The sequence below is a fragment of the Strigops habroptila genome, chromosome 5, assembly GCF_004027225.2.
Source record: "Strigops habroptila isolate Jane chromosome 5, bStrHab1.2.pri, whole genome shotgun sequence".
In the NCBI taxonomy this organism is placed as follows: Eukaryota; Metazoa; Chordata; class Aves; order Psittaciformes; family Psittacidae; genus Strigops; species Strigops habroptila.
The window spans coordinates 2,426,944-2,453,117 of record NC_044281.2 but is presented as its reverse complement, the minus strand read 5'-3'; the positions used below and the strand labels follow the sequence as shown (position 1 = coordinate 2,453,117).

The window sequence follows — 26,174 nt, the reverse complement described above, 5'->3', positions numbered from 1 at the left end:
TCATTGCACCCTGCATCCTTCTTCCTTTTCCATAGTTTTCTTTCTTTTCAGCAGAACACCACCTTCACATAACAAGGTGCAGAGTATGAACGGGACAGAGATAGGAAGATGCAGCACAGGAAAGGGATATATGATTAATAAATCAGAAAGGTGATGTAGAACAGCGGCAGTCTCTGCAGCAGGATAAGAACAGTTCCCAGATACTGAAGTGCCTCCAACAAAACTAAGACACCTGCATTAGGCATTTTTTCCCTATAGCAAATTTGTTAACTTAAGACTTCTGTTCTGACTTCTCCCAAGCACACACACACTCACCAACTTCAGGTTCTTCTCAAGAATGTGCCATGTTGGCTCCATCACTTCAAACATCATGTAATACTGGATATTCTGTACAAAATTCAGCATCCGCTGCCGCAGTGTGAAAGCACCAGCAAACCTAGGGGAGAAATCACACCCACACAACTGAGAGCTAGCAAATGCCATGGAGAACTATCACCAGGCTTGCACAGTCAAGCAGAGCTAAATATTTCTGTCCTGGCAAATTCAGTGCTGCAGCGTGAGAGGGATTATAAAGTCAATGCAAACCATCTCTGTTTTCCACATATTCAACTGGCTTTCCCTCAATTACTAGACGCAGGAATTTTGAACCTGTCATAGGCTGGACAATTACTTTGAATATTTGCTTATATTCAACTAAAATGTTAACATTAAATATTAAAGCAATTAGATTAGCGTAACTATCGAGCAAAACATGCACTCATTAGCAGGGCAGAATTGAAGAAGATAAATGTTTTCCAGCCTTACTTGTTAAATGAACACTTAGAAATGATGCCTTGCATCAGTATGTTCAGGGGATCCAAATATTTAACCAAATCACCTGTTATCTAAGGTATTTAATTGCAATTTCACCTTAAAAACAGAACAGTGGGATTATATAGAGGTTCTTTCAATGTTGATTTATGCAGGCTCTGTGATGGCAAACTAAGAACTGACTTCAGCAAACTGGGACAGAGAGGTGGGGCATACCTACCATAGGGGTTTTCAACCACAGCTGCCCCGTCCCCTGCTGATCTCGGTTGTCCTGTGAGCTGGAGGTTGGACTAGAGACCCTCACAGATCTCTTCCGCTAACACCTCCACAATTCTAGGAGGACCAGAGCTACAGTTCTGTTGGCTAAGGTGAGGCACTGTTAACTTGTGACAAGGAAGTGCCACTGGCAAGGCAAAAGGTACTACCTCACAGCGCTGGGGTCTGCCTCACTCTCCAGACGGGTACCTCCAGCAACCTGGAGTGCAGATCCAAATATTAAAATCTACTCTCACACGTGGAACAAAATAGAATGATTTGCTGGCAAAACACCCCTCCATTTTTACCTTACTCAATCTGCATCACGCCAAATATCAATCAAGCTGTGTGAAGGTCACAGGTCCTTGCTAGTGGTCTGGCCAGAATAGAAGGATGTTGCTTTTAAACTACTGGGGCGCTTACTAATCTTGCTGATGCTAAAGTAGTGACCAAGATTATATGCGAACAGATGTCCTCTGCTGTAACAGTTCAGTGTATAATGAGCTAACCCTAAAGACCACCTCTTCCTTTTCAAAACTACATGTCAACAAAGAGGAACGAGCTGAGCAGCACAAAGATTATTGATCAGATACTTCCTACTGACACCTAAAATGTTATATTTTGACCTCTCTCAGCCTGTAAGAAATTTGTAAGGATCGTTTTCACACCAAAAATGATCTGATCCATGTCACAACGTATCTAACTAGCAAGAAGGAAAACCAAACCTTCGCATCTGATCCGGGAGAAAAAAAGGTCATACCACTAGCTGAATGTAGGGAGAATGCTTGGCCGTCTTATTGCTGATCCAAACATTGCACAACTGTCTTTCCACATGTTTGCAATAGAACATGTGTCTGAAAAGCATCTTGGTATCTTGTCAGAGCCTTCCTGGAAAGAAAGGAGAAAACCCATCCAGATTAAGCCCCTGTTCTGATTGACAGATGAAGGCTAAGGCTGCTCAAAGGCAAAAAGACATTACAAAATATGTTCCCTACACCTTCAGCTACATGGATCCACACTGAAACAATTCAAACCAAAGGAAAAAAATCACATTTGTTGCCAACCCAAAGAATTTCTCTCCAAGGAGTCCCTCCTCTGTATTTCCTGCCAGCTGGTACATCACCAGCCTCCTTCTTCAATTCCCTCGAGCTACCTGCAGGAAGGTCACTCACATAGATGCTGGGACAAAGGGCAGAAAGCCTGAGCTCATGTACCCACTGCACTAAGACAGTTACAATCAGCAAAACAATTCACCAGGATTCTCCAAAAAGATGAAGAAAAAGCTGTAACCAAGCTACAGGCAGCATTACCCCAACAGCAATGCACTGTCAGAAGCAGATGGGGATGCTTATTTATAGCTTCAGGGACTGGATTCAGGTCTGTGTTCAGACACTTCAGTGTAGGTGTCTACAGAGCTCCAGTCGATACAGTTCATGAAACCTTACCAAATACTATTTTCACTTCCATAGCTACCATCAGAGCTAACACAGTCACTCTGGAAGAAAGAGATAAAATTTCAAAAGCATCATGTCACTAGAAAAGTCCCACTGTGTCAACTGCTTCTTTAAAGGGGAAATTAAGAGACAAACTAATTGTTGGTGTTAAACAATTCCACATTTGTCACCCTGCTAATCTAACACTGCTTGTCCCATTGCCCTGGCTCACAGAGTTTGACAGTGTTTCTCCAGGGAAACAGGAGGCAAATCCCTGCAGAAAAATGAACCATTTAGTCCCTCACAACTCAATTAAATGCAAAATAGCTTGCAGTAGCAATTCTAGCAACAGCCTTTATCCTTCTAGTGTGCAACCAGGGATACCAGAAAGTGCATTTTTACCACTCTCTACATTTGAGAAATGTTTGACTCTTGGATGGAAATCCTCCTGTGAGAGTTCATGTTCTTGACGAAGATACTTCAGAAAGCCATGGACAAACGAAAACTGGGTGACCAGTCACAAGTAAAATCAAGGAGCAGGCTGAGGAAACATCCTTTGAGCTCTCTTCCCAGCATTTGAAATCAAAGTTCGACTTTTCAAGCATGCCTTTGTGTCTTCAGTAGAACCCTACTATCCATATTCCATAGTCTACAAGTGGAGCAAGCAGGGCTAAACACCACAAAAGCATTCCTTTGCAATTCTTAGCATTCCACTAGTCAGCAACTTGTAACATCACTTTTAAAGATACAGACTTTCCAATATTTTGCTGTGTGGAAACGTACTTCACTCCTATGCAAAAGCTTTTGCCTTTTATGCCTTCAGTGGATTGATATCTTACCTGTTTATAATAAGGGACAGAGGCCATTTAACAATGTAGTCAAAGGAAAATGCTTCCAAACCACTTAGAGTGAGCTCTGTGGGATCTGCACTGATAATAGCCTTCTCCTGTTTTGTTTCTATAGCCAATACTCTCAAGAGCTGTGTAATGAGGTCATGGGGCATCAAGTCAATCTATAAAGGAAGAGCAGGGGTAAAAAAAAATGAAGCCACAGGATACTCACAACTATTGCATAGCAACAGACGTGGCAGAAGTGCAAATTATCAGAGTCATTTCTCAAGTCATCAGACCAACCTAGAAAGCAATAGTAAATGGTGTAAGTCTGTAATGGAGCAGCAGACAGACACCAGAGCAGTGTTGCTGTAGTGGGTTAACAATCAGCATACAACATGCTGCTCCACTGATCACTCTCCCCTTGCTCTCAGCCTCCTTATTCAGATCTCACACCCCCCAGCACAGCCTGTGCTGCTTCACATCTGTAAAAGACACAATCATTAATAGGCAGGTCTTCTAATCAGGTATTCTCTTGTACTCCAAAGTGAGCACCCAAGCTGAGAACAAGCATGAGAGACACACCACAGCTTCCACTTTATCCTGAGGCCACCCAAAAGCACCTCCTCCATGTTCAAGAAACCAGAAAGAAAACACAGCCAGGGTAGATGCTTCCTGTTGCCAATCTGGACGAAACAGGACTTAACCCAGAGAAGGATGACAAAAGGATAGCCATCAATTCTCTTTTCCTTCACTGTACATTCAGCAGGTTCTTAGAGGCACACTGGTCTTCCCAAATCATGGCAAGCCTTCTTCTCAAATTGAATTACCTTCTGCTTACATACACTCTTACCTTTAAATCATCCTTGAAAGGATCTGTGTTGGCTGTGCTCATTCGCAGGGCTAACTCAAGCAGAGCCTCTAGCCTCGTGGTTATGATGTCATCTACAGGCTTCTTAAGTTCCTCTTCTGTGAGATCCATGAAGTGAACAAAAAAGTCCCCTTGATCCATCAGGAAATAATGTTTTATAGATCTGCTCAAGAAAATGAAGGGACAATTGATTATGTTTTTAAAAGGCCAAGTTAATCCATATTAAACCTAAAGGAACAAAAGCAATCAATTCAGCCAGCCTGCTGGCTTTGACCACAAAATGTTCCTCTTCATGGAGAACATACTGCCACAAATAACCAATTTGGAGACTACTCTTATGCATGCGTTCTCCTCCCTACCACCTCAGTCAGGATACATGCAGATCCATCCAAGAGGCAGTTGCCAATTCAGTTGCCAATACGGAATCCTGAACTCTGAATGAACAAGTATCTGTGCTGATTTTTTATGTACTCAGGTACTTGTGTTGACTTCTGCTACAGTAGGATGCATAAACTTTAGTTTTCACTTGGCACCAGGGAATTAACTGCAATGGGCCAGGAGCTTGGAAATAACTCAGAGAAGTAACTGGTAACTGCAACTTTCAAAGCAAAACTAGGACCAGCATATCCTTAACACAAGATGGTTGCAGACTCCTGATTACTGTCAATTTGGGATGATGCTCAGCCCCTCTGCTTCCCTGACTGTCATTACTCTTTTGAACCGAGGAAACTCCCCCAGTTATCAGGAAGTCATGACAGTGTCAGTGGTTAACTGAGGACACAAGAGGTAAGGGAACAAGATATTCACCACTGAGAAACCCTAGAGTGTAAACCCAAATAAAAACCTGAACTAATGCTGGTGACAATCCCACTTCAAGCAGGAGGCTGAACTACAGATCTGCCGAGGTTGTTGGTCCCTTCCAACCAATGTTTCTGGGACAGAGGAGAGAGAGTTAGTACTGCTGCTTAACTGAGGAGAAGTGGTATCTATCATAGTTCCCTGGGGTTTAATCACAAACATCCCACTTCAGCCCTCAAAGTCCACCCATACACTGGAAACTCAGTAGCTTCCTCTTCAACCAGCTGCCCCTGCACTTGCACCCTAGCAGATCATTTATACACAGGACAGCTGCTGAATGACCTAGCAAAGACCCTATTTCAAAGATGAGGAGGTCATAGTCATCAACCCCAGCTGAACAGGCTGAACACCACCTTAAACTGAAACTACACTGAGGGAGATGGCCCAAGAGAGGACATGTGCCACCAGAACTTCAGAATCCAGTGTCTCTTGAGCATTCCTATTAAGCAAAAAAGGCTTGGAGAGATGACAGTCATTAGCAGGGCTAGGAAGAATCTCTTTAATGACTGGCAGGTTTCAGACAGCTCTCAACTTTTCATGAAATCAGGAAGTCCTGGTTTTACTGTTTTCTGAAGATGGTAATAAACTAAAAGCTTGATTCACACAAGGAAGCTAGAGTTTGCATGCAGAATGCACCTGCATTTGCAATCAGCTGAATGTGTTACGAGAATCAAAAACCAAGTTATTAAAATGAACTTTAGAAAAGGACGATGTTTAGAAAAACCCTGTACTGGAACTTAGGGCTAATACGCTTACTCTATTGCAGATACTTATGTTTGAATGAACAATAACCAGGGCACTTATTTGGCAAGGTGCTTAATATCCAACTATTTCTTATTCACATTAAACTCTTCTTGATCATACCAGGTGACATACGAAACTCCTTTCCTGGGTGGGAGTGACAAGCATAGGACAAGTCATGAGAGAGGCAGGGGACTTCCATACCTGAGGGTGGGTTTTGGGACTGGGCTAGGCAAAGCCACAACTGCCCTGACCTAGTTTTGGCAACAGCCTTACAAGGAACTTGGACTAGAGATGCCCAGATACCCTTCCCACCCAACATTTCTAGAATTTTACACTTCTCTTTCTGTTTTAATTCAGGAAAAAACCCAAATCTTACTTTTTCAGGTCATCTCTTCTAATGGAAGTAGAGACTACACATTAATAATAACACAAGAAAAGCAGGCTAACTTCAAAAAACTTATGTTCACTCTCAGAACCAATGTATTTAACATGCATTTAGTAAAATGAATCAAACCTTAGATGAGCCACCAGCTCTTTCTCCTCCATTAGGAAATCCAGAAGAACTTTGCTAGCCATAGGTTAATATGCTTTTTCTATTTGTTCCACATATGCTCGCTCTTTTTAAAGTATAGATGACCTCTTTAGCCACAGGGCAGGTAACATCACGGCCACATTCTCGCACAACATTTAAGTATTTTCCTAGAAGCAAAAAAGAAAGAATGACCTATTTCTGTACATCCAACAGGGAAAACTTTCAAACCACTATCTTCAAGAGAAGAAGATGCTGTGAGACGTTTGCACTTAAATTCTTTACCAAAAGCTGGAAAGGATTTAGACACCTTTCAAAAGATAATACAGAATTTTAAATTAGGCACCTAGGATCAGATTTAAGGAGGGATTTAAAAATAGTTTTGTTTTCCAGTGGTGGCAAAACATCTCTGCAGATAGACAGAAACTTTCAAGATCTGGTGCTGCGCTTCAGAAGTAGCTTTTTGGAGGGGTTTGTACTTAGAAAAGAGAGCAAAATGGTAGCCATCATGTTGCAAGCTTCATTTAAACAACCCAATTAAAACTCAGCATATTCAAACCTCAGTTGTCTAGCTCCATCTAGCTAGCTGCTAGAAAACTGTACCCATGAAACAGAGCATTAAAAAAGGTCCTGTTTGCTGCTGGACTCCTTTCCCACATGTGTTATTTATAGGGAATTGGGATTACTTTACAAGTCTGAGTTTTTCGTATTCCTCTGAAAAGGTTTGGTATGGACAAACCCGATAAAACTGACAAAATACACGATGACATTTCTATCTTTACACAAAAAATGGTAATGCTTGTCTCAAGATTCGCTGCTTACATCACGAAGCATATCTTTAACCTACCTCGTGCTTAGTGATTTTTGTCAGCCATTTTTCTGCAAAGAATGAGGGAATCTGTTGCTGAACAACAGTAGCTACTCTATTGATCCCAGATTACTGTCCATATGGTCCGCCTGAATCTTTCTCCTTCTGCAGCTCGAATGTTCCTACCTACCATGAACTCACTGAACAGCTTAAGAGCAGGATGCTTTAGGAGCAGGGAGTTTGGCCTATTAGATGAGGATTACTTTTTTTGGACCTGCTAAAACTGCTAACACGATTCTATCAGAAATAACATCTCAGGAAACACATTCCAATCTAGAACCGGAAATTAGTCTGGTGTTTGTACTAAGAGGAGATGCATTTATGCAGAATGTTCCTGCTTATTCTGCAATCAATGATGACGGAAACAGAATCTTATAGAGTTTACAAAACCAGTCCTAAAACTTTGATCTGGTTCTCATTGTAGAGGGTGAGGAAAGCTGGCCTTTTCCTTTCTTCTCACCATCAGGAAACGCATTAATTTTAGTTATCTTGAGTTTTGCCCCCCCTTAGGATTTGAAAATGTGGAAACAAATGCTGCTAATCTATTAAACAAAGCAAAATGCTTCAAATGACTCTATGAAAGCCAAGAAACTTCAGACAAGCGTTGTTAGCTACTATCAGATTAGCATATAGTGGACTACATTTAACATAGGTTCACTGAATTATCACGCTCGTGCCCCATGAGAAGACGGCTCACCCCTTGTCATGAAAAGGATGAGGATGTGAGAGGAGAATACTTAAAGGGGGACAGTCATGATAAGGTGGAATTTGAGTGTATTGCATATTTGAACTGTTGTACTATTGACTTTTGCATATAATTTCCTTGAATTTGGAAAAATTAAGCAAGTAAGAGTGTCTCTGACTGTATACACACTGAATCAAATAAGAAATGTAGTTAAACATGCTTCAGCAGCTCTCCTTCCTTGCAATGCTGCCTTGTCTACTCACTGCTGCCACATCCAGGCCCCTAGGTTATACAGACTTTACAGAGCAGAGGGATGGGTACACTAAGAAAGTAAAAGCCAAAGACCTGAGCAGTATTTCTGAACTTTTGCATTTCATTTTCATTCCTTAATTGTTCTTTACCTGTAGGATCATTAATGATGCTCGATATATCCACTTTTCCAGAATTTCAAAATAAGGTACACTGGCTGCCTTGGTTAAATTACAGGCACAGCTCCTGGGCCTGGCTGTCCCCCGTGTAATTAAATGTCTTGTCATGGGAGCAAGCTCAGAGTAGATCCTCCCATACACTCTCCTTTATCCACAGAGGTAGCTAAAATTGAAAAATATTAGATATAAGATACAAAGCTGACACAGATTAATTGCACAAGCTATGGTCTTAAATGAAATGTAATCACTTGATTAGCTGACCACCCTAAGTCACAGATCTCCACGTCAGCTCTAGAACACTGCTGTGAATATGCAAGGCCATTCCACCACACAACCAAAAGCTTACATCCTGAAATGTCCTGAAACAAAAACCCCAAATGATTCACAACCTAAAGAAGCAATAACCAAAACCCAACGCTCCAGGAAAGGAGAACTGAACTCAGGTAGACACAAGGTACATGCTGGCTTCAAGTCCAAAAGCCTCCTACGCTGAGGGGACGAAGTATAGAGATCCACCTTCCAGGTAGTAATGGAAGAAATACACACTTCAGTGACTTGCTCTGATCTCAAAAGCACTTTGTTCTCAACTGTTACACTGCATATACCTCGAACATCAGGATTTAGGTAGGGTAATCCCAGTCGGAAATACAGAAAGAAATGTTCACAAAAAGGCGGTGAAGTCATGGGAAAGGGCCCGGAATGGGGGATCTCCATCGCTGGGGACTGTCCAGACTCGCCTGGACATGGCCCTGAGGAATGTGCTGTAGCTGTAAGGGGTTGGACTAGAAACTTCCAGGGGTTTCTTCTGTTTGAATCCGTTTGTGGTTATACATCCACACACAGCTGGAGAGGCATTTGGAAAGAAGCTGAGTAGAGGCAGCAGTGGTGGAAACAACTGATCCGAAAGGCATGGACTATGAAGGTAAAAAGCACGGACATACCCTAAAAGCCCATCGCTCTCAAGGAAGAGCCATGCTCTGACAAGTACAATTCCCCTTGACTTTCTTCTTTAATATAATATAAAATTAAAATGACACGTGCCCTGGCTGTATTGCTGCTCTGTAGCCACAGTTTTCAGAAACTGTCATGCACCCAAAATGTGATGACTGTATTTCTGAAATTTACCAAGTGAAGCAAGAATCTCCAGGGTCCTCATTGTGGGCTGGATATAAAACCAGAGTTTCTGCAGTGACAGAAGTCCCTGTCTCTGAAGATGTTCCAGCTGGGTAATTAATATCATGTATTCCTTGATTAGAGTCCGCATTGCAGCAGCCAGAGCATGATTTACCTGTCCATACTCGAAGGAAGATTTCTCCTCTATAAACCTGCAAAAAGCAAAATGGAAACTCTTTTAGGCAAAGCACCTTCTATCACATTCAGAAATTTTCTCTTCAGGACACTGTACAAGCACACAAATAGATTGTGTGTTGGAAAGCGCACCAGTCGTCAGCTGGAGTTTCAGGTTCCAGATCTGCTCTGTGTCCCCTTCCCTACTTCCCATCACCACACTTCCTAGTACAGAAAGCTGTGGGAAGACATTTCCTCTCAAGCTGCAGGGGAACTAGAATTCTTTGGAAAAGCACTGTGTAGAAAGTGAGAGCCAGGCTTTTCAAGATTATCTTTGCACAAGCAGCAGATTAGAGGACAGGAAAAGATCTCAAAAGGAAGCTATATGCACCCAGACATGTGGGGAAAGCACTGCTGCTAGCTTTTGACACCACATGCCACTGCAGGGATTCATCTGACCAGATTTAGATGGCTCTACACGTTAGTGGAGAGAGACAGATACTTCTGAACACAAGTCATCTGGAAGGAGACATGTAAAAGAGATTGGATGAATCACATTCTAAAAATGCTTCTCTTTGCTGATCTTTTAGGGACTTTGAATCAAATGCAGACATCTACATAAGAAATATCTCCTACTGGTGAGGTGTACCTTATCCTAAGACCTTTTAACAATTAAGGTAGCTACGAGAAGCTTGACAGCAGTAGGTTCTCTTACTCAGAACCATGCAAAGGTGATCTCTGTCCTGGATGTCCAGAGGAGAGCAAAAAGCAGGAAACATGGAGAAATTCATAGCAGAATGGGAAGGGATGAGCCAGAATAAGCAGACATATCCTATTTGCACTTTGCCTGAATTTACCAAGATCAAATTTAGACAAAGCAAAGGTGAGGTGAATGAAAGAGTGAATTGGCAGCAGAGAGGAGAAACCTAGCAAAAAGAAATGTAGCTAAAACCAATTCAAAGCAATTGTCATTCTTACTTTATATCCCCGTAGGTTTAAATTAAGCTTGGAAGTTAACATCTGCACAATGACAGATTCTCTGTTCTATAACCTGATGCTCAAAGGAGAATATCCTCCTTTGACACAAGTCAGCTAGGTACCTGGTGACAGCAGAGTAACTTGCTGCTACAGGAAGAATCCTGGTCACCAGCTCTTTGATGGACAAGTCCAAGTTTGGATCGACTGAAAATGCTCGGTTCTGTCTGCCTACGAGAGGCTGTGCTGTGATGTATCTTCCATCCACACCAATCAGAACGTACAGCAAGTCCTCCACAATCATAGATTCTTGGGAGGCTAATGGCAAAGTACCTGTTTTCAAATACGAGACAAAAAAAGAACACAATCAGAACATGCCGTAATACCACCTGATTGACCATTCATATAATTTCAGTCTAGTACCTGAAGCTTGAAAGGAAGACATACTACCATTCAAACAGAACAAAGGAAGATCATGCAAAGCTGAATCAAGATAGAGAGAAATAAGACTGAGTGAGGCTCAACTCCAAAATCATCCATCTTTCTTTCCAGGAAAACAGAATCCTTTGCTCATTTATACCCAAAGCAGAGCAAACAGACAGGGCTATACATCCGACATCTGTGGCCAAGAGAACATCACCCTCAGCTTGTGCTGCTGATCCTTCCACCCAAAAGGGCTCAGCTATACTGGACCCAAGGAACTCCGATCTTGTTAACTCCCCCTACCTCCACTCCACCAAAATATTCAAATATCAAAAAAACAGTTCAAATACAGACACAAAGAAATGCTAGCCCTGCAAAAGCTGCAGGTGAACTGTAAATTGAATGGTTTGAATTGTGTCTCTGAATAGTTTGGTCAACCCTGCAAGAAGCATAAAGGACTCAACCCAAAACATAATCAAGTGAATAAGAAACTATATATAAGAACAGCTCAGCCTAAAGCTAGAACACAACAGGGAGAGATTAGTCCCCTGCTGCTCGGGTGAGGAGAGAGCAAACTGGGGAGGTTGTTATAGTCTTACTGGAGAGGATATTGACCCGGGTGGATTGATGAATGCTCCCTTGTCAGATATGACTACAGATTTTTCAGCTGAAAATGCAGATGTGATACTCCTACAGCAAGATTCTATGAAGGCTCATAAAGGCTCATAAACTCAAGAGAGAAAAAGGACTATGAAACTCCAAACAGATTAGATCCCATGGATCAACAGTGGGGCTGGAATTCAGCACAGGAGAAACACTGTGAACAAATTAAGTTTGGGGTTTGTTTGAACCCTGCTCTTCATCTGCAGAGTGCAAGGAGCAAAGTTTTGCTTTCATCCTGAGTGTGACAAAGTCTGAATGGCACTTCTGAACAAGTACAAAACATGAAAAGTTAATGCCATTTTTCCTGTGTATGACATACCTATAGGTACTGTTGTGTCAGTGCTTAAACTGGTGCCAATTAAGAAGTCACCAATAAGTGCAGGTCTCTCATACACCCAGGATGGAAATACTGGAATGGGCTGACCAGAATTCTTCTTGTTCTGCTTATCTCGGAGGATTTTTCGTGTAAGCTCAAGAGGCTGTTGGAAAAAGAGAGAGAAAGAAAGAAGGAAAAAAAAAAAAAAAAAACAAAAAAAAAAATCTTCAGAAGTCAAAAAAATCTTCAATTTGAAGCAGAAATTGACTGTAAGCTGGTAACTTGAGAACAGAATGTAGAACAGCTGATGCTTCGCTAGCACAGTGTAGGATTTGGTCTCCCAATACCATCTAGTGTATTGTAGCCTGTGATTTTTTCATACAGTTGGCCTTCTTTTTGTTGGAGGATACATCAAATAATGCCTTTCAGCACCCCTCCCCACCTCCTGGGTGCTAGGGCACACTCATACAGGAACAGAGTGGGAATATGCACAACCATCAGGCGTCTTACTAGTTTACAAAGTGCACCACACACAGGGCAGCAAACTCCTTCCAGAAGCAGTAAGCAGTAACACCTGATTCAAGGACCACTTGCAGATAGGCTAACGAACACCTCCAAACTCAATTTCTGCACAGCGCCTATTGAGTAGCTACGTGCCAAACGCAATCCAGATAATCCACCCACAGATACCTGGAGAATGATGTAGTTTTTTACTCTGAATAGGAGTCAGCGAAGGAAGTGAGCTCTTAAAGACTGAAAGACATTCCATCTCTGGCTCTGGGTCTCTGACACTAAATAAATGGAGTGCAAGATTCATTATTAGCTGGAGAGGCTTGTGAGATGTACAGCCTACACGAACATTTACAGCCCCAAGCGTACACAGGGGACATGCTTATGAATGGCCATTTCTTAAACTCCACACGCCTATGTGAAATGGGATACGCGCAGCATCATTTTACTTCACTCTCACAGGTCTCAAAGGAGAGGGAAAGAGGAACTTGGCAGGAAAAAAACATATGTGTGAGCTTTGCATCTTAAGAGAATGGCACTCTTACATGTGAGAGGTAGCTGATGCACACCATGGCTGGCCCTGGCCATCTTTCATATTCTCAGAGTTGCCCAGTCTTGAAATTCACCAAACAAGCATCAATCACAAGCATTCAAACAAGCTGTGGGACCACTCCTCCAAGTAGCTCTGGTTTTGGGCATATTTGCTGCAGCGTCACTGCTGCCATAACACCAAGACAATCTCCCCAGGTCAGAGAGGCTCCTCAAAGCATACCGTGTATGTGAGATCTGCTAGAAGACCTGAATTTCCTCTGCTCCCCTAACAGAAACAGGACTCTCATAGGAGGGTATAGGAAAGGATGAAGCATCAATTAAGCTGCCAGCAATTCAAAAGGTGACTAAACTTCACATAAAACTGCAGATCTCGGTGTAGGATTGAGTCTTTCAAATAGGTAAACAACCTGAACTCCTTTACAAATCTTAAACTCATACAGTGAGAAAATACTCCTCTTTTAAAGTAGTATATAGTAGTTTACTTGTCTGTCACAATCTGGACACACAGATACTGGCTAAAAGATCAACACATCGTGTGCATTTTCTGTATCAACTTGAGCTCCAGATCATTAAAGAAGACCTGGAATGGAAAATCTCCCTCTAGCCCAGGCTCTATACAACATGGCTGTATGAATAAGTTCTGCTTAGGAGAAGGGCAGCCACCATTACATCTTCCTAAATGGCAGGGAATGAGTTGGAATAAAAGCTCCAATGGACCTCACCACCTCCATGAACTATGCACACTTACAAGAGGGCAAACTAAAAAACTATCTAAGTCCAAAAGCTTCTGAGGCATTGAGGTAAGTATGGGAGATCATACAACCTAACAGAGCCAGATAGGATATCGACAGAACAGGTGAATGGAAGGCAGAACTATAGCACAGAGACAGTTCAGTGAGATGGACTACATGAAAGTTACACCTTGGAAATTCAGAGACATGAAGCAATTCCTACCTCAAATTGCCAAAATGAAATCACATCATAGACTCATAGAATAGTTTGGGTTGGAAGGGACCTTAAAGCCCACCCAGTTCCAACCCCCTGCCACGGGCAGGGACACCTTCCACTAGAGCAGGTTGCTCCAAGCCCCTGTGTCCAACCTGGCCTTGAACCCTGCCAGGGATGAGGCAGCCTCAGCTTCTCTGCACAACCTGTGCCAGTGCCTCACCTCATAGTGCTCCTAATCAAGCACTGCCACAGGCAGAAAATGAAACATCAGCACAGCTTAAAGTGGTTATTTGAAATGGGAAAATGAAATTACATTAACCCCCAACAGTTACAACTGTCTTGGCCTAAACTTCACTTACCTTAACTGACTTAAATAGAATAAAGCCACTTTCATTAAGAACAGCACAAAGATTTAATATAATCTGGCTAATAAATTTTGAGAGATAATTTAAATTAACTGCATATATAGGAACATTTATAACTCCACTAGATGATAAAAGTGAAGAGCACAGCTATACGTATGAGCAGAAGGGAAAGACACTGTGCTCATAGCTTGGGAAGAGACAGTACCTGCTGTACACTGGAGTTGGCTGTGACACTGCCCAGCTGCTTGCGTAGCTCCTCAAGCTCCTGCAGAGATATCTTGGAAGTAGATGAGGGAATGGAAAAATTTGTGCTGCCACTGGTTGCTGCATTTGCTGCAAGTTCTGCCCTTTCTTTAGCATTTTGTTGCAAATACTGGAGTGTCTGTACATACATGAAAAAAATAAAAGATTTGGTGAACACTGGTCAGCACACACTAAAGCAAAAAACATATGACCATAAGATGGTTGTGCTGAACCAGACCACAGCTCTTTCTGTCCCAGTTTTCATGTCTCAGCGGTTTATACCAAGAATAGTGCAATTCTCAATAGTGCTTTAACAATTCAGTAGATCTAGAATCGGTTATCTATTGATTTCTATGCTGAGCATTATCATCAGAAAGCCTGCTGTACTTAAAATCATTGCATTGCTGATACTGTAGGATACTTTTAACACATCCAATTCTAAAGTAGAAACAAACCTCTTTGTCTTCTGTGAGTTTTGACAGTAGATAAACTAAAGAATCAAGATGTCTTGTATTTTTAGATTTCAGCTCATCATACTTCTTTAAAAAATCTTCAGGAGTTCGAGAGAACTCTGCTATTTTTACCTGTAAAACAGCACATAAATAATAAATATTTAATGTATATTATTAGTACAGCATTCAAGAGAGAAACATTGTGCAAGGAGGAAGACAACAAGGTGCAGGCTGTGGTTGCCACCAAAGTACTTCAGGGAATGAGTTTTGGACAGAATGCTGCAGCACTGGTCTCCTACTAATAATTATGCTGGAGGAGAGTGGGGGTCCTGGCACTTCAGGTGATAGAGAAGGGACTGCAGGAAAGAAAAGATGAAGGTATGCACAAGATCTGCAGCAGGGCTCACTTTGCACATACTCAGTTTGAAGCAATATAGTTTTGTACCATCAGGTTTATTAAGGAATTTGGCATTGATGAAGCCACTGGGTCCACTTTGGGGGCCCCCCTAGCAAGAAAGACATCAACAAACCAGACTGAGCCCAATGCAGAGCCATTGAGATGGTGGGGTGTACTGCCTGTTGCCCAAAAGGATTACAGATCCTGCTCTAAGGGGCACAGCAAAAGCACCATAAGCTCATCCAGTTCCAAGCCCCTGCCATGGGCAGGGACACCTTCCACTAGAGCAGGTTGCTCCAAGTCCCTGTGTCCAACCTGGCCTTGAACACTGCCAGGGATGGGGCAGCCACAGCTTCTCTGGGCACCCTGTGCCAGCGCCTCAGCACCCTCACAGGGAAGAACTTCTGCCTAAGAGCTCATCTCAGTCTTTCCTCTGGCAGGTTAACGCCATTCCCCCTTGTCCTGTCCCTACAGGCCCTTGCCCAAAGCTCCTCTCCAGGTTTCTTATAGCCCCTTTAGGCACTGGAGCTGCTCTAAGATCTCCCCAAAGCCTTCTCCAGGCTGAACAAGCCCAGATCTCTCAGTTGGATGGAAATCACACTGAGGAATCTTTATCTTGAATTTCTCTTTAGGGAGGAGCATGCTCTCAGAGCTGATGGAACCTCTATCAAGGACTGCAAAGGAAACATGCTGCCTCAGGAGTCCCTCTGCCCACTGGTAAGGTCTGAAATGCATCTCGGCTGTGATTACAGCGTACCAACACTTACCTTCACGCTGTGTGCAGAGACAGCCGTGGTAACGTATGGTGTTCGATTCTTCTGCAGAAGATCAATGTAGACTTCAGCTCCTTCCCCTCCATGAACATGCAGCAGGCTGAGCAACTCATTGACATCATGGTGAATGCGGAACTCGCTCATACTCCCACCTGAGGCTACGAGCAATGTGGGAGAAGGTGCCATGTTATTTTGCTGCTGCAAATGAAAATATACCCACACGAACGTTTCCTGACTACATGATGAGCCTGCAGGGTATGCTACAAGACTTGACTGGAACAAAGGAATACGTTTTGTTTGCAACTTGTGCAAACAAAGCAGAGGTATCTCTTATCATGCCTGATTTAACTATACTGGTACAAACCACGGTGATAAGGGAGGTGAGCCAGCAGATTTTTCAGTCTCAAAATCACACCGGTGGTGGAAAAGTCACTGAGTCATCATAAAAAAGTGCTGGTTTTTGTACTGACAGACTGCAGACACAGCTGGAACTGCTGGCTCCAGCAGCCTGCCCATCCTGCTGCTTCTGAAGCCATTCAAATGCAGTTTTTCCAAGTTTATGGGTCTTTATATTCTATATTGCTGCCTATTTTGTTAATAGGCAAGCACCAAATTCTGCACATTTATTGAAATACTGGCTGCAGAACTAAGAGTCTGACTGAGGCATCGTGCAAGTATGGAATTTAATGTAACAGCCTACAGAGATGCAGAATACCAAGCATATGGAAAAACATTCTGTTTGCCAAAATCATTGAATCATTTAGGCTGGAAAAGATCTCTGCAAGCGCAAGTCTCCAACCAAAACTGAGCCAAATTAGAACATGCTCTGCAGGGCTTTCTCCAGTCCAAGCTTAAATGTCTCTAAAGATTGAGATTCCGCCACCACTTGGGGCCCTGATCCTCACATGGAAACACCTTTTCCTAACATCCAACCGGTGTTTCCTCTGTTGCAGCCCATGCCAGTGCCTCTGTGGCCCTCTGAGCAGTCTGGCCCCAGCATCTCCAGGATCCCTTTGAGCAGGGAGAAATGCCATTGGATCCCTCTTTGCCTCCTTGTCCCTGGCTGAGCAAGCCCAGCTCCTGTAGCCTCTCCTGTGCCCTGGCCTCCACCCTGCATGGCCAGGGCCTCCCTGGGCTTACTCCACTTTGTAAGTCTCTCACAAGGGAGGACATAGACTGGCCAGAGCATTTTGGATGTGGTGCCACAAACGAGGTGTTCCCTTCGCTTTACCTACTGGCTATGTCCTTGCTAACACCAGTGAGAACTGGCTTGTAAGACCTCCAGGTCACTTTCTTCTTGCAGGTGTGCTCCTTCAAGGACAGGCTGGACGGGGCTTGGAGCAATCTGCTCTAGTGGAATGTCCCCTGCCTGTGGCAGGGAGTTGGAACTGTATGAGCTTTAGGGTCCCTTCCAACCCAAACCAGTCTGTGTCCCCAAAGACTCAGCATTTGCATTATTTCCAGTTCCTTACTGTTTCTGTGAGCCCGCTTCTCCAGCCTGTCAAGATGCCCATGCACAGTCACCATAACCCCCAGCCATGAACCCCTCAGAGAATTATAGAATGGTTGGGGTTGGAAAGGACCTTAAAGCTCATACAGCTCCAATGCCCTGCCATGGGCGAGAACGCCTCACACTAGACCATGTTGCCCAAGGCTCTGTCTAATCTGGCCGTGAACACTGCCAGGGATGGAGCATTCACCACTTCTCTGGGCACCCTGTGCCAGCGCCTCACCACCCTCACAGTAAAGAACTTCTTCGTTATATCTAACCTGAACTTCGCCTGTTTAAGTTTGAACCCATCACCCCTTGTCCTGACACTACAGTCCCTAATGAAGAGTCCCACTCCAGCATTCTGTTATGGGATGCATGACCTTGTCCAAAGCCATCCCTCCTGTCACCCTGCCTGCCTAAGCACACGTCAAAAGTCACCAGCCCCAGCAACGGGCATCGGCACCAGTAACAACCTCCAGTTCCCCCTCCGGCTGCTGAAGGCACCAGGGTTCAAGGCTGTAACAACGGAGGCGAGGCCGGGGGAGCAGGGCTTGCTCAGCAGGCCCCAACGGTACCTCCCCCTGCCCCAAGGGTTCCCTGGAGACGCCGACACCGCACTCTGCTCGGGGCGGCACAGCGGGAGCCCCAGGGGCACAGGAACCCTGCCCGGCCCCAAGGAAACAGCCCGTGTCCGTGCGAGCGGCGTGTGCCTGGGATGGGACCGGGAGCGGTGCGGGGTCCCCATCCCAAGGAGGATGCCCGGACACAGCCCCCAGCGACCTGCTGCAGCCGAGACATCAGCCCTGCTGGCGGCAGGGCCAGGACGGAGAACCCGCCGGGGTGCCGCGGTGGGACCCACTGCTTCCTGCCCATCCCGCACCGGTTTACCCGGGGGAGCGGCGCGCCTTCCCCGGCCCCGCGGCGGCTCCAAGCCGGACCGGGACAGGAGCCGGGACCGGCACCAGGGCTCTGGCACCGGCCCCGCGGCACCGGCCCTACCTGCCCGCCGGGAAGCTCCCGCCGCCGCCGCCGCCGCCGGCCGGAAGCGCGCTCCACGCCTGCGCCCAGCGCCGCTTCCGCCGGGCCCCAGGCTCCGATGCTGCAGCTGCCGCCCGGGCTGCGCCGCCGCCTGCGGGAGGCGCCGCTGCCGTCCCCCGCCCCGCCGCTGTCGTCTCTTGATCCCGCCCCTCCACTGCCGCCCTTCACGTTCGCTCCCCGCCGCCTCCGCCTCGGCCCCCACCACCCGCTCTTCGAGGTGAGCGGCTGCCCCCCGGGCCCGGTCGGTGCGGAAGGCAGCGGCCGCGCTCCCGCAGAGCCCCCCCGCCCCGGCGCGGCCTGTCTCTGTGGAGAAGGGCTCGCTCCGCGGGCGCAGGCCGGCCTGCCCACCGCCTCTCTCTCCTCTCCTCTCCCAGGATGGGGACGTTCACAGGCACCTCTACCTCCAGGGGGTCCTCACCAGCCTCGGCGAGGTGGCGGAGAGACCCAAGTAAGTGAGACGGCAGCGGATGCGCTGCATAGTTTGTGCCTGCCGTTGGTGAGCAGCACTGTTGGTGTGAACTCCAACCGCTGGTAGTGTGCGGGTGCCAGGCTCGGACAGGTACCAGTGCAAACATTGTCTTTGGGGACACAATCATAGATCACAGACTGGTTTTGACCTTAAAAGCTCATCCAGTTCCAACCCCCTGCCACAGGCAGGGACACCTTCCACTAGAGCAGGTTGCACCAAGCCCCTGTGTCCAACCTGGCCTTGAACACTGCCAGGGATGGGGCAGCCACAGCTTCCTTTGAACTTCTGGGAGCTGTTCCACCTGGAGAAGAGAAGCTGTGTGGAGACCTCAGAGCAGCTTCCAGTATCTGAAGGAGGCTACAAGGATACCGGGGAGGAACTCTTCATCAGGAGCTGTAGCGACAGGACAAGGCGTGATGGGTTCAAACTTAAACAGGCGAAGTTCAGGTTAGATATAACGAAGAAGTTCTTTACTGTGAGGGTGGTGAGGCGCTGGCACAGGGTGCCCAGAGAAGTGGTGAATGCTCCATCCCTGGCAGTGTTCAAGGCCAGGTTAGACAGAGCCTTGGGCAACATGGTCTAGCGTGAGGCGTTCTCGCCCATGGCAGGGGGTTGGAGCTGTATGAGCTTTAAGGTCCTTTCCAACCCAAATCATTCTGTGATTTTGTGCTGCAGTCAGCTGTCTGTCTAGATATTTCCTTCTTGTGTTTGTTGGATACCGTGGCATTTCTCTGAGAGTTCCCAAACAGGAAGGCATCTATAATATGTCTGAAAATTGGGATTCTAGCTAAACAAGAGGATTTAAGTGGCAGGTTATTTACCCAGTAAAAACCAGTGGGAGAGCCGTGTGGTACAGACAGCCTCAGTTGGAAGGCTGAGCCTGGGGGAAGATCGTCTTGCTGTAAAACCTGCTCTTGTATATAAAATAGAGGAAGTTGAGGTTTGCGTGGGGTTATCCTACAGTTCTAACCCGTAGCAGCAACTTTCAAGTCCAACAGCTTGTTTCACGCATTGCTGCCTGTGGTTTATTCTTAATCGAAGCACCACATCACAGGATGATAATATATACGATGCTCAAGCCATAACAGCAAATAAAGAGTTTCCAACTGCCAGCACCATTGTAATCTTCATTCTATTACACCTTGTGCTTAATTTAAGTATTATTCACAAAAAATGCCACAAGCAAATATAGTCACTGGAGGGATATATGCAGCTTAAATTGAGGCTCTAATTTAATTTAAGGCATGGATGCTGTAATTTCCCTGCAGGGTGTCTGAATTCAGTTGCCACATCTCTGGGTGCTGCCAGGTCTTTGACACACTGGAAGGCTACGAGCACCACTACAACACGCTGCACAGGAACGTCTGCTCCTTCTGCAAGCGCTCCTTTCCATCCTGGCATCTCCTGGATATCCACATCTTGGAGTGGCATGACTCACTCTTCCAGATAATGGCTGAAAAGCAAAACATGGTATGTTGCTGTGCACAGCCCTTTGCCCGGGTTGGTGTGCATGGTCGGGGCTGGCACCCTTAAAGAATGACCATTTGGGAAGGATACGCGTGTCCCCAGCTGACACTTCTGGCCTTTTCCCATTATGTCTTTTTTCATTTTTCCCCTGCCTTCCAGTACAAGTGCTTGGTAGAAGGCTGTGCAGAGAAGTTCAAGAGCAGCAAGGACAGAAAGGATCACTTGGTCACTGTTCACCTTTATCCTGCTGACTTTCGGTTTGATAAACCGAAGAAAGTGAAAAGGTAACTGCAGAACTGCAGTGGCACAAATGGTTTTTACCTGTAGAGGTGATGTGCTTCTCTGCCATGGCATTCCCTTTGCAGAGTAAGCAAGTTTATGTTCTCAGAGGTTCAGAAATTAAGCAGATAAACTTGCATGTGGCAATGTTTTACTTCATCTTAATGTTGAAATGTGTCTTCTTTCCCTTCCTGGGTGGCTCCAGGCTCTGCTTCCTTTGTGCCATCTCAAGTGTAAATGCAAATCTCAGCATCTTTCTGTCAGTTTGTGCATGTTTCTTTTAGGGAATCAAGCCCATAGAATGAGTTACACTTTATGAACTGAAGAAAAGAACCTTTGCACAAAGCTGTGTGCTGTAATACATCCACCCTGAATACTTGGTAGAAACTCACACAAGCCTATTACTCAGCTCCCCAGCAGCTTTTTGGCTGTTCCCAGTGGTTTGTGCACCCAAATTGGACTTGACCTGTTTCATCATTAAATACTCTCTAAGCCCCAAAGAAATAAATGACAACTATTGAGGAAGGGTGTAATATTTTCTCTGCAGTGGCCCCAAGCACACGAACAGTCCCACAAAGCAGGATGCCAGCATGCCAATGGATATGATTGTGGAGACGGAGCAATTCCAAGTGGACCCCATGGAAATAGGGCCCAGTGAGAGCATGGAGATCCCTGAGCCTGCAGCCAGCCCTGGCTCCTCATTGCCAGAGAAACGCCTCTATAAATCCAGGTCGGTACTGTTGGCCTCCATAGGCAAAAAAACTCTGGAGTGGGACTATAGCCATCTTCATTGCATTTTGCAGTGCTTAGTGCAGCACAGCTCAGGGTGTTTCTGTGTTGAAGATAAAAGAGGTAGGATTTCCATGTATGTTTTAAAAACCATTTTTGAAAGAGGAAAGTGTGAGGAAGGGCAGAGTGTGCATACCCTGTGAAAGCTGTGTCAATAAGGTCCTGTTAGTCTGCCAACCCGTGATCTTTTCCCAGGGTACAGCAGAATGCTGTGGGTGTGAAGGTAAGAACTCTGTCCCAAAATACTCCAACAAATTTTGTTGAGATTTATAACACTTTCCATCCTGGCTGACTAGGGGCTGAGCTGGTGCATTTCACTGGAGCTGTCTGTGCTCCCATGCAGGTGCAGGACAAGGCACGAATAGAGCAGGTGAACGTCCTACTCTGAATCTTAGATTTTGCAAAGCCAGAGCAGCATTGCTGGGTTTGGTGGTTTGCTTTTGGGTTGTTTTTTTTTTTGTTTTAAACATAAAATCTTAGCAGAAGGTTGAAACTGAATTGCCTAATGCTGGCTTGACTTTTGAAATCACAGAATCATAGAACAGTATGGGTTGGAAGGGACCTTAAGATCATCCAGTTCCAACCCCCTGCCACGGGCAGGGACGCCTCACCCTAGACCTTGTCACCCAAGGCTCTGTCCAGCCTGGCCTTGAACACTGCCAGAGATGGGGCAGCCACAGCTTCTCTGGGCAACCCTCACAGTAAAGAACTTCTTCGTTATATCTAACCTGAACTTCCCCTGTTTCAGTTTAAACCCATTATCCCTTGTCTTTATCACTACAGTCCTTGATGAAGAGTCCCTCTCCCCCTCATCATGTGCTATAAAACCCATATAACATACAGGTCACCAGCCTCTTCCCAGATCGGTGTCATTTTATTCATCATTTTAATCATCTCTCAGCATAAAGGTTAATATGGTATTGCCTGAACTATTCCAGTTAGCAAAAGGATTCTTCTGGTTTGAGTTTGCCACATCTGTGGCACGCTGGCAGTCGGGAAGCAGTATGATGAGCCCACAACTGTACTGGAGTGCCATGCAGGGAAACCTGCTTCTGTCCTCTTGTTTTCCCTGCTGTCCTAATGCTTTCCCTGCTGTCAGCTCTGCTTGTGTAAAATGAGGTGAGCCTTACTGCTTCAGGGCTTTCTGCTGAGTCATGGAGTCTGGAAGTGCTCACAACGCACTACAGCCAGTGGGGTCTTTTGTATGTCATGGTTTGCCTGACAAAATCCTGTCCCTAAGAAGCCGCCACAGTGACATTTTAAGCTTCACTGCCTTGTCCAGCATTAACAGCTTATAAACCCAAAAGAAACCATCCCTTGAATTTGATGTGATGCTGCAGGTCAAAAGGAGAGTTGGCTGCTGAAAGGCCGTGCTTATACTGCTGTTTCTTCTCTCCTGCTTTTCACAGTCATATGCTTCCACAAAATCCCACTGACACTGCCCAGTGGCATATTGCATTTTCTAACACCTTACACTCTGGAGGCCTCCAGAACATAAATGTGAGGAATAAACAGGAAAGCAGACCAGTATTTTACCCATTTTTTGAATTACACTTTGGTGATTTAGGTGTCCTGCTCCTCCAATACCTTCCTCTTCCCACTCTTGAGAGTTTGAAGTGCTACAAAAGGCATAAAGCATTCTATTGATGCTGTGAGAGGTGGGGTGTTGATGTGTATTACAGCATGTCTGCCTTTCCAGGATCCCATCCACAATTTGCTTTGGACAAGGTGCTACCCGAGGATTTAAAGGACCAAGGAAGAAAGTCTGAAGGTCAGTGCAGCAGGTTTGTGCAAGACAAGAAGGCACCAGCCGCTGCTGCCTGCAGACGTTGGCACCATAGCTGAGTGGGGACACTTGCAGTGTGTGCAGGGGTCCCACTCCATAGAGGGAAGGCAGAAGGGTGAAAACAGGAGTTGTGTGGCAACAGTTTGGGATACACGTTGAGAGGTGCTTTGCTACAGTCCCTTCCTGTCTCCATACCATCTCCCTTAGGCAGCATTTCAGAGCTGACCCATGCTTTACCCTTCCTGAGGCACAGTACTCTCTTTTCTGATCCCCTCTGAAATCAAACTACAAATAAATTCTTCTGCCTCTGTGTTGTGAGTTTCTGTCCCTCATCAGTGCCAGGACTGCTCTGGGCAGCAGTGGCTTTCTGGATAGGTGGTCACATCTCGCCTGAGCTTGCGAAATGGCAAATGCTGTTCTGAAACTCCAGGCAGCTGCAGGGATCCCACAGGCTTTGAAAGGAATCGCTGTCAGAAATGCAGGAGGGATAACACCGAGCAAAACACAGTGTTCCCTCTTCCCGCAGGAAGCCCTGCATCCCCTCCCTGGCCTAGGGGCAGGTTGTCACACTTCCCTGCCAGCCATGGTTGCACAGGGGAGTAGCAAAATAAAATCCAGAGGAAGAGCAAAGGAGATTACAACAATTCATTATTTTAATTACGTTCTTTCATTTTCTTTTTTTCTTTTAAAGCTCCAGCAAGTACAGCCCTTGAGACATGGGGCAGGTTGAACTCACACAAAGAGTCTAAGACTGCAGCAGAGCACTGGTGGACCTCAGCGGTGGGACGGTGAGAGGAAGTTGGCTGCTGCAGCTGAGCCTACACAGGATTATCTTCTTGATTTTTTCCTTTTGGGGGAAGAAATGGATTCAGGGAATTCCAAGACAAAATCTATGATTGTACAGAAGCTGGAACCACTGACAAAAAGAAAATGGGGGGAAAAAAAAGGCATTGGTCCTTAATTCTGACTTGCATCTTGCTGAAGTCTGCTCTCCCTGCCAATGCACTCCTGCCTAGGCCAGGAGAAGCATTCTGGTGCCCTGCAGCTCATTTCCACAGGGAATTAAAATGAAGTGTCTTCCAACTAGGTGTATAAATAAAAGGAATTTTTACAAAATTACTTTGTAGAGAATTTAAATGCTGTCTTGAAGCCCAGGCAGAGTCAGATGTGACAAATGAACCTCCCTTTGCTCCAAAGACCCCCAAAATCAGGTTGAGGTGGAGGTTATTTTTCCTCTTGTCTTTTCTTCCTTTTTAGTCTCATCCTGCCAGAGCAAAAGATTGATAGGAAACACAGAGCCAGGTCTCTGGTCCTGTTGAACTATGTCACTTTCAAAATGATCCATAAAGGGGAAAAAAAAAGGAGGTTGCAGGAATGACGTTTATCCGAGAAGCTTAGGATCTATGATTGCTTTTCTCCCTTCCCCCTCTCCGGCTGGAACAAAGGATAAAAAGGGCTTTGAAAAATCCTTGTAAATAGGAGCAGGGAATGATGCTTACAGAGATTTTCCTGTCAGTTTTAAAATGCTTTGCTGTGTTTAAAACTCAGCCAGCTTGCCTGGCCCTAATCCTTGTTCCTCAGCCTCCAGAGAGCTGTCTCTGGCAGGCCTGCCTCTGTCCAGGAGGTCCGGCCTCGCCTCCTGCTGTTGCTGGTCCCCCAGAGACAGTCCATGGTACAGGACAGGGAACACCAGGCTCTGTCACCACCGTTGTGGCCACCACCCTGACATGCCTGCCACATGTCTGCACAGGGACATCTATCAGCAGTGACCAGCAATGACCAAAAATCACTTTCCAACACTGGAAGCCCCTAGTGAGGCTTCTTTCCCCACGCTAGAATAACTGGAGATTGGAAGCAGGCATCACGTCACTGGAGATCCCCGCAGCCTTTGGCCAGTGATGGTACAAAGAGCAGTCCAGTCTGCTTCCCCTTCTGAGTTTAAGTCCTAAGTTTCCACCTGGAAATTCCCTTTTTCCCTTTTCCTAGACTTCAGGTCCAGAGATTAATTACAAAATGAATATTGCAATTACAGCCTCAGGGCTCTTGACTCAATAACTTTCTCCTGGGTCACCAACTTTTTCCAGAGCATAGGCATGTGCATCCCCATATTTGACAGTAAAGCAAACAGCTGTGTTTCTGACCTCTCCATAAATGACCCATGACTAAATGCACTCTGCAAGCAGGGAGCAGAAGCAGGGACCAGCTGGAAGTCTCCTCAGAGCTGACATTCCCAGAGCCTGGCTGCCTTCCAGGAATAAGGCTCCTCAGAGCACAACCAGGCTCTTGCAAGCAGTGGGTGTCAGAAGGGAGGAAGATGGACTCCAGGCAGCCTTAGCTCATAGAGTGCTTTAGCTGGGAAGGGACCTTACAAAACCATCCAGTCCAACCCTGCTGCCATGGGCAGGGTCACCTTCTACTAGACCAGGTGCAAGAGCCCATCCAACCTGGCCTTGACCCATAGACAAGCACAAACTTTTCCAACTCATCAGAACTTTACCCTCTGAGATTGGATGGCGACGGGGCGGCAGGTTCAGCTCCAGGCCTGGGCTGAAGCCCTCTCCAAGGTGATGGATATTTGTGAAGCCAAATCAATCCCTCACATTCTGGGGCTGAAGGCATAGGTTTATACCTCATTGATT

The 26,174-nt window shown here is 45.6% G+C and overlaps 2 protein-coding genes across 3 annotated transcripts in view; one reads left to right on the top strand and one right to left on the bottom strand.

Annotated features, from left to right (window-relative positions):
- TUBGCP2 (tubulin gamma complex associated protein 2) overlaps positions 1-18,764 on the bottom strand; it is a 32,781-nt gene extending 14,017 nt beyond the window's left edge. Inside the window, 19 exon segments of the mRNA XM_030486236.1 lie at positions 316-436; positions 1,584-1,588; positions 1,829-1,930; positions 1,932-1,953; positions 3,338-3,510; positions 4,182-4,362; positions 6,316-6,422; positions 6,424-6,500; positions 6,616-6,640; positions 8,285-8,365; positions 8,367-8,420; positions 8,422-8,474; positions 9,437-9,636; positions 10,699-10,906; positions 11,979-12,138; positions 14,556-14,732; positions 15,049-15,177; positions 16,210-16,373; positions 18,707-18,764. Coding sequence (XP_030342096.1) covers positions 316-436; positions 1,584-1,588; positions 1,829-1,930; positions 1,932-1,953; positions 3,338-3,510; positions 4,182-4,362; positions 6,316-6,422; positions 6,424-6,500; positions 6,616-6,640; positions 8,285-8,365; positions 8,367-8,420; positions 8,422-8,474; positions 9,437-9,636; positions 10,699-10,906; positions 11,979-12,138; positions 14,556-14,732; positions 15,049-15,177; positions 16,210-16,359 — 2,025 coding nt within the window. The 5' untranslated portion in view covers positions 16,360-16,373; positions 18,707-18,764.
- Positions 18,765-18,769: 5 nt separating this feature from the next.
- On the top strand, positions 18,770-25,566 carry ZNF511 (zinc finger protein 511). Of its 2 annotated transcripts, none has more exons than XM_030486170.1 (7): positions 18,770-18,962; positions 19,120-19,193; positions 20,483-20,684; positions 20,841-20,965; positions 21,508-21,690; positions 23,449-23,520; positions 24,227-25,566. In XM_030486170.1, exons 1-6 carry the CDS (start codon positions 18,804-18,806, stop codon positions 23,516-23,518), a joined length of 813 nt encoding a protein of 270 aa, XP_030342030.1. In that variant the 5' UTR covers positions 18,770-18,803; the 3' UTR covers positions 23,519-23,520; positions 24,227-25,566. The 2 variants fall into 2 exon arrangements, with proteins under 2 accessions (XP_030342030.1, XP_030342031.1); XM_030486171.1 differs by having other exon boundaries at positions 23,449-23,533.
- Positions 25,567-26,174: the final 608 nt, after the last annotated feature.